This window comes from Euprymna scolopes, chromosome 9, assembly GCF_053919585.1.
Source record: "Euprymna scolopes isolate OS-2025 chromosome 9, ASM5391958v1, whole genome shotgun sequence".
Classification (NCBI taxonomy): Eukaryota; Metazoa; Mollusca; class Cephalopoda; order Sepiida; family Sepiolidae; genus Euprymna; species Euprymna scolopes.
The window spans coordinates 151,571,929-151,585,657 of record NC_136490.1 but is presented as its reverse complement, the minus strand read 5'-3'; the positions used below and the strand labels follow the sequence as shown (position 1 = coordinate 151,585,657).

At 29.6% G+C, this 13,729-nt stretch overlaps 2 protein-coding genes across 2 annotated transcripts in view; one reads left to right on the top strand and one right to left on the bottom strand.

Annotated features, from left to right (window-relative positions):
- The window catches only part of LOC145284925 (glutamate decarboxylase 1-like), a 287,476-nt gene extending 279,940 nt beyond the window's left edge, over positions 1–7,536 (top strand). Inside the window, exon 15 of the mRNA XM_080134020.1 lies at positions 6,087–7,536. The gene's annotated coding sequence lies outside the window, so the exon portion shown is untranslated. The remainder of the gene's footprint in view (positions 1–6,086) is intronic.
- Positions 1–13,729, bottom strand: part of LOC145284926 (uncharacterized) — an 85,298-nt gene that overhangs the window by 37,384 nt on the left and 34,185 nt on the right. The window contains exon 4 of the mRNA XM_080134021.1: positions 10,947–11,035. Coding sequence (XP_079990147.1) covers positions 10,947–11,035 — 89 coding nt within the window. The remainder of the gene's footprint in view (positions 1–10,946; positions 11,036–13,729) is intronic.

Here is a 13,729-nt window from a genome sequence, read left to right as displayed (position 1 = left end):
TACAGAAGTTTAAATGTAACGTAAACCAATATCTTGTTCGTCTTTCATCATGCTGTGGTTTAAATGGCCCCAAATAGTAGCCCCTTATATCCACGTGGCGATATGCCCTGTTGGAGGTGAACGTGAGTAAAAAAGAAAAAGAAAAAAAAAAGGCAAACCAACCAACCTTTTATAAAGATGTTGCCACACATGTAAAAAAAAAGAAGAAAAAAAGACAAACCAACCAACCTTTTATAAAGATGCTGCCACACATGTAAAAAAAAAAAAAAAGAAAAAAAAAAGAAAGTTTAAATCGGTGATATGTCTTAACTGGATAAATGTTGTATGAATTACGAATTAATGTATCCCCTCAGAGGAAAATATATACAGCGTATAACAACACATGAATGAGGAGGTCATTGACACAAATGATCGAGGATGAGAATGATTACTCTTATGATGAACTCATGTCAGAAGAATAAGAAAGGTCAAGCACTACGGCAAACTTGGAAAAAAGCAGAGACGTAAGGGATGTAAAGTGGCCTGTGGCTATCATTCTGAAACTGAAACATAAAATGACCAAAACTATAATGGAATTTGGACTAAGAAACAACCGCAACCATTGAAGAGGGAAACAGCAAAAGACAAATTTAATGGCTTCAATCAAAGGAGGATTTGATGGTTTTATTCTATGGCATATATTATATACGTTACATTTAATATGGCATATATTATATACGTTACATTTAATATGGCATATATTATATACGTTACATTTAATATGGCATATATTATATATGTTACATTTAATATGGCATATATTATATACGTTACATTTAATATGGCATATATTATATACGTTACATTTAATATGGCATATATTATATACGTTACATTTAATATGGCATATATTATATACGTTACATTTAATATGGCATATATTATATACGTTACATTTAATATGGCATATATTATATACGTTACATTTAATATGGCATATATTATATACGTTACATTTAATATGGCATATATTATATACGTTACATTTAATATGGCATATATTATATACGTTACATTTAATATGGCATATATTATATATGTTACATTTAATATGGCATATATTATATACGTTACATTTAATATGGCATATATTATATACAAGTTAGAAAAGCATTTCATCCAAGGCATGAAAATTGTTAAACAAAATGTTAAAAATAAAGACTCAAGATTCAATTAAAAATTTATTTATCTTAAAAGTGCACTTTTATAAATTTTACAAAGTAAGGTATAAAAATTTAATTTAAATTGAATCAAAAAATTACCTTGGATTTATTTTATGTAATGTGCATTCTGTTGCACTTTAAAAAAATCGTTGAAAATTTTATATCTATATCATTAATTGCTAGATGAAAGATAATGTTTTTAAATTGCAACAGAATGTACATTACATAAAATAAATCCACGGTAATTTTTTGATTCAATTTAAATTAAATTTTTATACCTTACTTTGTAGAATTTATAAAAGTGCACTTTGAAGATAAATAAATTTCAAATTGAATCTTGTACCTTTATTTTTAAAGCCTATAGTAAAAACATTTTGTTTAACAATTTTCATGCCTTGGATGAAATGCTTTTCTAACGTATCTTATCTTTTTAAGGTTATATTTTAAAACTCTCCTTCTCTCTATTCCAGTTTGTATTTCTCTACACACCACAACTCATTTTTGAACCCCCCTTTTGTATTATTGCAGGTCTGAATATTCTCTCTGTTTCAGTTTATATTTCTCCTCACACCACAACTCATTTTTTCAACCCCCTCTTTGTAATACAGGTCTGAATTATGAGAAAATCTGAATTTTTTTTTAACAAAACTTTGAAATAACTTTTTTAGATTAAATTTTTTAAAACTTCTTTCAGAATAGAAAATCTTTAAAATTTAATAAGGAACATATTTCATATAGGTTTCATTAACAAATATTGAGTCTATAACAAGAAAAATAGAGATGAAAATTTCAAAAGGAATGTGTAACTAGTTACGGTCAATAGTAGTCCTCGCCAGCGAAAGTCTTTGTTCTATTATTATTATTTTAATCATTTTGTGCCCTGCTCTTTTGCGCGAGGACTGATATTACATATATTATATATATATTGCATATATTACATATATTGCATATATTACATTAAATATGGCATATATTACATATATATTACATATATTACATAAAATATGGCATATACTATATATATATTATATATATTATATATGTTACATATATTACATATATTACATTTAATATGGCATATATTATATATGTTATATATATTACATATATTGCATATATTACATATATTGCATGTATTACATTAAATATTACATATATTACATATATTATATATGTTACATATATTACATATATTACATTAAATATGGCATATATTATATATATTACATATATTATATATATTACATACAGTGTCGGCAAAAAGAAAGTCCGCACTTGTAATTCTTTTCAAAAACTGCAAATTTAAGCTTAATTTAATGCAACTATTTAAACAAACTATATTTCATTTGATTCGCCTTTTATTCCTCTATAATTTTACCTGTTCATATTTGACTTTTGATTGAAATATTCTAGTGTTCACGTCAATTTTAAAAAATAACTTCAAATTCAGGAGGCAAAAAGAAAGTCCGCAGCAACAAATTCGCTTAAAACTAGCTTAAATTATCGCCCTTAAATCAGTTTAAAATATCGTCAACAGGCAACAGAGCATCTCTAATCGTAATTGTTGTTGTTCCAGGTTATACAGCGTAACATTTAGTCCATATGCCACGACTTTCTCTTAGTGATCGTCAGGAGCTCATTAATCTTCACCTTTCTGGTTTATCCAATCAAGAAATCGGCCATAGATTGAAATGTGATGAGAAAACGGTACGAAAGACTGTGCAAAAGCACCAAAACACCGGCAGTGTTCGTGATGGCCCTAAATTTTGTCGTACTAGAGTTACTTCTAACAGGGAAGACAATGCTATCAAGATCCGTAGCCTAAAAAACAGATTTGAAATGGTTCCCCAAATCCAACAACAGTGCAATCTTGTTAAAAAGTGCTCTCTTTCTACTGTCAAGAAAAGATTAAAGGAATTTAATTTGCAAGGATATATTGCAAGACGCAAGCCAATGATTTCTGTAAAGAACAGAAATCGCCGTCTGGACTTCGTCAGATACAATGAAGATCATGACTCTTCATATTGGTCAAAAGTGCTTTTTAGTGACAGAAGCAAGTTCAATAGGCTAGGCAGTGATGGTAGGCAGTACATCCGTTGGAGAAAAGACGAACAATTTAATCCTAGGTGCTCAGTTTCAATGCTGCAAGGTGGTGGAGGTTCAGTTTTGGTGTGGGGCATTATTAGTACCAATGGTCCAGGGCTTATACTTCGCTTGCAAAGTCGAATTCATTCGACCAAGTACAGTAATATGGTGACTGAGCATTTTCCACCCTACTTTGGTCAGAATTTGGATTATAATCCTATCTTTATGCAGGATAATGCTCTCATTCACACAGCTGGTAATGTCAAGAGGTTCCTGGAAGAGCATGATATTCCGTGTTTGGATTGGCCAGCACAATCTCCAGACGTCAATCCTATCGAAAACGTATGCAATTACATCAAGCAACAGCTATGCAATGATAAAATTTCAAATTTGGAAGAACTTTGGACAAAAATTTTAAAAAAGTGGAATCCCCTTTCCCCGGAGTGTTACTCAGTCTAATTCAAGGAATTCCCAAAAGATTGAAGACCGTCAAATTGCAGAAGGGCTATGCTACTAAATATTAACTAGTTCATTGTGCTCCTGATGTATTTATGTTGCATTAATGTCCTAAAGTTACATTTAAATAACAATTTTCCATTGTGTGGACTTTCTTTTTGCCTCCTCAATTTGGAGTTATTTTTTTAAATTGACGTGAACACTAGAATATTTCAATTAAAAGTCAAATATGAACAGGTGAAATTATAGAGGAATAAAAGGCAAATCAAATGAGGTATAGGTTGTTTAAATAGTTGCGCCCATCACCAAACCGGAAGTGACATAGGTTTAAATTAAGGCTACTCAATTGAAAAGAGAGGACGACTTTCGAAAATATTGGCGAAAAAAGCGACCCCTGTTTGTAGAAAAGTACCCAGTTGAGGGTGAAGGAATTAATGGTTTTAGCCAATTTTTCACTTTGTCACCCAAAGGGTCGAGCTTAAAAACGATGCCGATCTCATGAAAATCCGTCACCTCTGTCGAAAATTTTAGGCAGATATACATACATACATACATACATACATACATACATTTAAACGGACAGGTGAGATTTTTATTATAGAAGATGGTTCGCATATCAAATGTTGTCATGTATATTTGTATTACTTTGTTTTCTTTTTTCATAGAAATTCTTTCCACTTCAATCACTCCATGCGATTTTAACTCTTATTTCTTCTAGAGTGCACAAGGAGAACTCTTCTTAGCACTCCTTTGGAAATGTTTAAATATTGATGCAAATATGCTGGGGGGGGGGGTTGTGAAAAAACAAAATCATTTTCAGCAGAAAATCCGCATGCTGTACCAGAACGTTTCCATTGGCCATTTTTTTTGTTTTTTTTTTTGTTTCTGGCATTATGTTTGTTGAAATAACTCTTCCAAGATAAAGTAATAAGGTTAGTTTTTAATAAAGCTTCCAAGACAGTAAATCTTGGGAATCTACTTCACATTCAAAGTTTGTATCCATATGCACACTTTTTGTGATTCTGTTAGAAGCTAAAAATTTTGTTTTTATGTAAATGTAAGTTTAAGTTCTAAGCTTCAAAGACAATAAATTTGGGAATATATTTTGGTCTTTGTTATGATTTTAACATCCTTCCCACCTCCGCGATTAATTTGAATCAGTTTAAGAATCTTAAGTAAAAATTATATAAACCATTTATCATTTCGATGTACATTTTTAGCAAATAAAACCTTTACTACTAACATTACTGATTCTCCCTTTTTTTTTTCAATTCACAACAGTCTTTATCTTCTTCATGTCTCTGCATTCTTTTTGTGGTTCTTTTAAAAGCCATAAATTTTGTTTTTAATCTTCATTCCTTATCTTTACCCAACATGGAGTCCACTTCAAAGTCCTTGGAAATTGTCAAGGTGGAACTCAATCGTCTTGGCAAAATAAGATTACAGAAATAGTATACACAACCTGATCATTATCACAAGCACCTGTGTTCCATTGACTTTTCTACCCATGTATAGTAAAAAGGGCAGAGCACACAGTGATGTTGCAGTCATTTATCATTCAGATTGATTGGCATTTGTCATCTCCTTCTAGCATTTATTAATAAACTAGAGTGAGTATTGATAACTATGACCTTAATCAAAAAATTAAAAATTGTAAATATTTGGGACAACTGATAAAATAAGTGCTACTGCACGAAGTCAGTGACTTTGATTTGATCTGGTTTCTCTGACCTCCAATCAATCCAAGTAATTGGCTGGTTAAATAAATTAATGATATTGTGGGGTAGTCTTTGGCCTAAGTATGGCCATTTTGGGCGATGATAGCGTCTTTGTAAATTGCCAAAGACCACACAAAAAATTAATGTAATTTTAGTATAAAAGTTGTGTTATAGTGAAGAAATAAAATGAAGGATATATATATATATATATATATATATATATATATATATATATATATATATATATATATATATATATATGTATATATATGTATATATATAAATATAAATATATAAATATATATATATAAATATATATATGTATATATATGTATATATATGTGTATATATATATAAATAATAACAAATGGAAATAAATGAAATGAAAGAATTGGAGGGTCATTAGTTAGCAAGTGCTACTTACACATAAACAGAGTTTTGTAAATCAAGAATTGAGAAAAACGAAATTTTATAACAAAATATTTTTATTCAAGAAATATACAAGGTGCCTTCAATAAGTTTCCAGACTTTTTGTAAAGGCATTTAAAATTCTTGTAGACTTGAAAATTCAATCTGTTATTACTATACATCTTATGAGATGACTGACTACTTTTTATGATTTCAGGTTCAGCAAGAATTGGAATACACCCTACTAAAACCTGATTGTCACAGTTGGTGAATTTCAAAAAGAAAATCTGGACATAAGGATACTTTCAGAGAATGAGATGCAATAGAATTCTGTTTTAAACTTGGAAAAAATGCCACAGAAACGAATGGAATGCTTCAGACTGCTTTTGGGCCATATTATATGGATTGAACATCAGTTTTTGAGTGGCATAAGAGATTCAAGGAAGACAGGGAGTCTGTGAGAAATGATGAGAAGTGTTGGAGAAGTAAGAAAGTCAGAACACCAGAACTGATTGGCCAAATAAAGAATTTCATTGATAAGGACCGTCATGTGTCTATAGAGACAATAAGTGCACAGTTTGATGTCAGTGTGGGAACTGTACATGCAATTATTCATGAGAAGCTGAAGATGTAGATGATTTGCACAAAGTTTTTCCCAAGGGTGCTCAGAGAAGATCACAGAGTATTTGACCAAGATGGACATTAAGACAGTTCCTCACCCTTGCTATAGTCCAGACCTTGCTCCCTGTGACTTTTGGTTATTCACTAAGCTCAAGGAAAGCCTTGTACAACAAGTGATTGCAGCCGGAGGAGATTACTTTGAAGGGAACTAAAGTGTTATGTGTGTACTTTCAATAAAAGTGCCCATACGAAAAAAAAGTCTGGAAACTTATTGAAGGCACCCCATATAATCCTACAAAGAGTTTTCACTAAAAATGTCTCCCTATAATCAGTGATTCTGAGAAATCTTCCTTAAAAAGAGGACTTCCAAACATTAATCTACAATGACTCAACGGGTCACAAGTCATCTCGTAGTTTATAAAAAAGTTAATAAAGATTCTTATTAATATTATGTGTCAGCAAAAACTAAATAAAAAAGATAAAAACCATTTTGAAGAGTGGAATGTGAGAACCATTTCTTTCCATTGCTGGTTATCTTTGAAATGACTTTAATTACGACAAAAAACAAGTTTTGTTTTGTGCCTCGAACTTTTAATCTTGTCTAATTCTCGATTTCACTTCCGCAACTGAAATGCATAAAAACAGTTCTGCACATAAAACAGCCAACATGTTGATAACCATATGGCTGCAATCGACAGACATGAAAATTTTTACAATAAAACAATCAACCATTTTGCAGTATAGACAACAATACAAAAAAGTATACTAAACCCTCTAGACAGTTCAATTCATAAAGTTTGTCATGTTTATGTTTATATATATATATTCATGTACAGGATTTACTCCTAAACTAATTAACTGATCATAATAAATTCTGAAATAAAGCTGCTAAGGATAAAGATGGGTAATGTGGGCTATATTTAATTTAAGTTAGTTTTATACACAGGGGGTAAATAGTAGATTTGAAGGCCCATTTTTGAAAATTAATATATCTGATTTTTTTCTTAGTTGCATCAAATAATAAACATACCCTGAATTTAAGTTTATTTGAAGTGTTTATATCATCATATTGAGTTGAACATTCATTTCACATATTGACATGCTTTCAAAGTAACTTCACTTTTATCACTTGTTGCCATGTTTTTTTGCAGCCTTCCTCTATGAACATTTTTACATCTATTGACTTTAAAATTTTCATCCTTTGTAACGTGGCCAAATCAGCAAAATCTCCTATTCTGCAAACATCTACACACAAACAAGCAATTTGGAAAGAAAGTTAATTTAATATTTATTATTTTTCAAACAGTTAATTTAATATTTATTATTTTTCAAAAGAAAGTTAATTTAATATTTATCATTTTTCAAAAGAAAGTTAATTTAATATTTATTATTTTTCAAAGAAAGATAATTTAATATTTATTATTTTTCAAAAGAAAGTTAATGTAGTTATTATTATTTTTCAAAGAAAGTTAATTTAATATTTATTATTTTTCAAAGAAAGTTAATTTAATATTTATCATTTTTCAAAGAAAGTTAATTTAATATCTATTATTTTTCAAAGAAAGTTAATTTAATATTTATTATTTTTCAAAGAAAGTTAATGCAATTCTTATTATTTTTCAAAGAAAGTTAATTTAATATTCATTATTTTTCAAAGAAAATTAATTTAATATTTATTATTTTTCAAAGAAAGTTAATTTAATATTTATTATTTTTCAAAAGAAATTTAATGTAATTATTATTATTTTTCAAAGAAAGTTAATTTAATATATATTATTTTTCAAAGAAAGTTAATTTAATATTTATTATTTTTCAAAATAAAGTTAATGTAATTATTATTATTTTTCGAAGAAAGTTAATTTTATATTTTTTATTTTTCAAAGAAAATTAATTTTATATTTGTTATTTTCAAAATCTTAGATTTATAAAAATATATAGATATCAAGATTGAGGACGCATTAAACAAAAACAAATAAATTGAATATTCATTTGTTTTTTTTTTTTGTTTTTTTAAATATGTGAGAAAAATTGAGAATATATTTATTAAAAACAAGGAACATTTTTTTCAAAATATAAAAAAGTAATAAGACTGAGGATGTGTTTTAACTAAGAACTATGAATTTGACAATCGACATTATTACATTATTACAATTCCATAGGATTTTTTCCATAGGATTTTTGTTGGTAGGAAATTTTTTCTTTCCTTTCCACTCATGCAATCGAATTAATGCTTTATTTTAACCATATGTGTTATGCACACCTTTGTTTTTAAACTCTTCAGTTTTGTTATCTGTGCTTCCGGACAACATCAGGTAGTTCAACTAATAGTTAATAAAAGCAAGTTTATTTCAATCCTTTTCTTTTAAGATGTTTATGTTATCACCCAAAAATACATTATCAGAAGCCTGGAGCAGCAGTACAGACCAACCCATATTACACAATGAACACCAACCATGGTAAATATTCATAGAAATACAATGGTCGTTTCAAAAGTAAAACCTCCTATCTTTTTTTTAAACTAAAAAAGTTGAAGAACTACTAAGATGGGAGTGGCCCCATTAAAACGAGTGACCTTTTATGCTCCCAAATTTATTTTGTACATAGTCACCACCTCACTTCTCAATGCACTTTTGCGAGGAATCCAATGATGCATCTCTACTTCTGACACACATTAATTGCAGGGGTTGCTTTCTTAGTCTCACACCATCAATATCTGCCACAGAGAGATGAAACTTTCATATTGTGAATGCATAAATCCAGTCATCATAACAATCCATTCGGGTGGAATATAAATAGGAGGCATTACTTTTGGAACATCTCTCATAGAAAAAAAAAACATTATATACGAACTCCCATAAACAGATATACCCTCGTTTAAAACATACACACACACTTTGCATAGAATTCCACAAAATTTACAATTTAACATGTATATCGTGTCTTGTTTAATTTAGTTTTAAGACAAATAAGTTTATTTTAAATATTTTGAAATTTTCTACATAGAAATTGATTCAAATTAATTAACTAGTATTTGTTATTTTACAAAAGGATTGTTTGTTCGTGTTATTTGGATTATTCAGACTGTTTTTCGCAACGACTCATTTAGTGTAACCTTCGACCTTTTTCATGTATATCTTGTCGAACTTTTTTTTTTTTTTTTTTTTTTTTTTTTTACAAAGGCATCACCACATTATCAAGGCCCAGAGGCCACTCAAGGATAAGGGTTAAAGAGTGTACAGTAGAAGTTGGTCAATATAGTAATCATTAGTAATGAAAATTTGGTAAATTTAATAACTTATATGGAACGGCTCATCAAGAACTTATTTACTTTAGACTTGAACAAAACCATATTGTAGTCAGCCGGAAAGCAGGAAAACGGAAGACAATTCCACAGGCGTGCAGTTCTAAACTCAAGTCAGACTTGGGAATCTGTCAAACTTGTGGAATTTGCATGGAATTCTACTCCACAGGAATAACATGCTCTCGTTCCATCAGCCAGTAGAAATCCTAAGTAAATCACAATTATATTTTCAGTATCAATCACGCTGATGATTAAACCTTCAACCTCCAGAAGAGTGTTATTTATGACTGAATTTGACTAAGTTTACTTTATGTACTATACCACAAGTTCGGCAGAAAGATTTCAGAGTTCGACAAGATACAACCGAAATATTATGAAAATAACACTCAAGAAAGAATCCAAATAATACGAAAAATCAATCCTTATCTTAGACATTCAGAAACATGGTTGTTTGTGATTTTTTTTTTTTTTTTGCTAAAACATTATTTTACAAAATTAAAAAAAAAATGACGAAAATAACATTTTTTAAATAAAAATTTCAAATATAAATAAAAGTAATTACAAGCTGACAAATTATTTTTTAATAAAATTATTATAATTTTAGAAGTTTCCCTTATCAATAAACAATATTTTGACTTTATAGAATGGAACCAATCCTGCTTTGGCAGAGTTCAAAAACGGCTTTGTAATCTAGGTGACCCCACCCTTTCTCCTCCCTACAACCTCTTTCCCCACAGAAGAAATGTTGAAAGCCTGGCTCTGCTCTACAGTTCTTTTCATGGCAGGTTCTCATTTTAGCTCCAATCTATGCCCCCTCCCCCGTCAAACATTCACAAAAAGCACTAGTCTAGCTATATAACCACTATCAACAATTTCACCCACTCTCTGTGCTTAAATTTAAATGCAAATTCTATGAACAAGTTGGCTACAACATGGTCATCTTAAAGTCGAATTTAAACAAATTCTTGCTGAGCCGTCCCCTTAAATAATCAATTTCTACTCAATTTCCTCCACAAATGATCACTACGCTGTTGTCTCGCTAACAACCTTACACTAATTAATCTTTATCCTCGAGTGACTTTTAGGCCTTAGTAAGTGGTGATTCCCTTGTAAAAAAAAAAATGTTTCATAAGAAAAAGAGAAGAAAAAACTTACCAATAGGTAAACAATTAAAACATTCTGTGAACGTTTTCCACAATTTGATGTTATATCTGCGTTTACATTCATCGTAAAATCCATAAATTCTGAACAGAAAAAAAAAGCAAACAATTTTAGTAATTTTTTTATGTATCAATTTTTTATATACTCTTTTTCGCCTGAAACAAAGCATATTACCACTTGAAACTCTAGTTTGAAAATTGCTTACAGTGGAGTTGTAAAGTTGTGTTCTGTCCTACATACAATCTTTTGAGTCAGCTTCAATAATCTTGATAATACACACGTCTGTTCACATAACACACGTCTTTCAACTCACTAGTCATTCCTTTTACCGGTTCTTTTATGCATCTTGCAAAATCTAATTTGCATAGAGTTTGCGTTACTCACACGTGATCGTCAAATATAAAAGCGACGTCGCCAATTTAGCTTTCTTTATTTTTAATTATTTTTTTCTTAAACAAATGAACACGACACCCACGCTAGTTATGTAAACTTCGATTTTCTCTAAAGAAACATAAGGGGCTTCTATTTGAGATCACATCTAACAGGGGACTGAGGAGAGTTGAGTAGCAAAATGTCTGTTCACATTACATTTAAACTTCTGCAAATTAGTACAGTCAGGGAAGCAGGCAACAATAAAGGAATTTCAACATCTAACAGTCCAAGAGCAGAAACTAAAAGAAAGCTTTCTGGCATCTAGATATTTCAACAGCGAAGGGGTGGATTTTGCTGCTTGTCAGATTAGTCAAGAGTATATACATAGAGGGGGACAAGTGCTACAAGTTAGTCAAAGCTAATTCCATTAAAGTACTTGTAAAACAAGCACAGGGATGCAACATTGCGGCGATGGGACAGGGGTTGGAGTTTGGTTGATAGTGCGGAGACCTATAAGATTTGTAAATCTTTTTTTGGATCCTGTCTAAAAGTGAGAGACTAGTGGTAGATGCACCAACCCAGATGTGGCAACAATATTTCATGCATGGACGAATTGTGGCCTTGTAAAGATATGGGATACTATTTTCTAGCATGATAAAGGGAGCCCACCTTCTTTTCATCAGCCTTGACAATGTCCTCAATGTATTTGTTTCAATTCATGTTGCCTGTGAATGTTAGGCTGAGGAATTTGAAAAATGAGCTCTCAAGTAGGGTGTTATTTATCATAAAAATCAGTGTTTGAGAAGGTTTTTTGTAGTCGTTAAAGAAAAGAAGCTTAGTCTAAGTAGCATTAAATTCTACCATTAAAAAAATATAAAAAAATACTACATATTAATGAAAAAAAAAAAAAGAAACCTTAACTTAAATTGTTAAATATGTTAAATAGAAAACGAGAATCATCAGCTGTTTATCATGTAGCTGTTGAAATATACACATTGTGTTCGTTAAACATGTTTTATTTCTTTTATTCAACATTCATGTTTCTATTTACATTTATATTTAATGTAGGGAAAATTTATCTTCTCTAAAAATTGCCAAAGTTCAGAAGGGTTTTCCCTTAATGGAACGAGTATAGAAAAGATAAAATATAATGTTAGGACAAAGACTACCCTTCAATGTTAATTCTACTTTTAAAAGTAAAATAAAATTTAAAAAACAACAAAAAACTAAACTATTGTAAAATCGGCAAATATTCAAAGAAGACAGAATTTCATTTTGTAAATATTCAAAGAAAACCGGTTTTCTTTAATTTCCAATTAGTTTCCATAGATTGGTTAGTTTGAGTAAAGTAAGACAAATTCTTGGTTGTAATTTGTGCTAGGCAGTGGTGGGCATAAGAACTGTTGCCCAGATTTTGCCCAATTTTTTAGATGGGGATTAATATTTAGTTATTTGAAATTCAACGCTATTTCACTAAGTAAACCAAATCATTAAAATAAGATTTAAACATGCTTTTTTTTGTTTTTGTTTTATTGAGGAGCCCTTATTTAAAACTACACAAGATTAAACCATGTTATTTTTTTTTTGTTTTATTAGGGCAAGAACCATGTTATTTTTTTTTGTTTTATTAGGGCACCCTTATTTAAAACTACACAAGATTAAACCATGTTATTTTTTTTTTTTTATTAGGGCAAGAACCATGTTATTTTTTTTTGTTTTATTAGGGCACCCTTATTTAAAACTACACAAGATTAAACCATGTTATTTTTTTTGTTTTATTAGGGCAAGAACCATGTTATTTTTTTTTTTGTTTTATTAGGGCACCCTTATTTAAAACTACACAAGATTAAACCGTGTTATTTTTTTTGTTTATTAGGGCACCCTTATTTAAAACTACACAAGATTAAACCATGTTATTTTTTTTGTTTATTAGGGCACCCTTATTTAAAACTACACAAGATTAAACCATGTTATTTTTTTTGTTTATTAGGGCACCCTTATTTAAAACTACACAAGATTAAACCATGTTATTTTTTTTTTGTTTTATTAGGGCAAGAACCATGTTATTTTTTTTTGTTTTATTAGGGCACCCTTATTTAAAACTACACAAGATTAAACCATGTTATTTTTTTTTTTTTTATTAGGGCAAGAACCATGTTATTTTTTTTTGTTTTATTAGGGCACCCTTATTTAAAACTACACAAGATTAAACCATGTTATTTTTTTTGTTTTATTAGGGCAAGAACCATGTTATTTTTTTTTTGTTTTATTAGGGCACCCTTATTTAAAACTACACAAGATTAAACCGTGTTATTTTTTTTTGTTTATTAGGGCACCCTTATTTAAAACTACACAAGATTAAACCATGTTATTTTTTTTGTTTATTAGGGCACCCTTATTTAAAA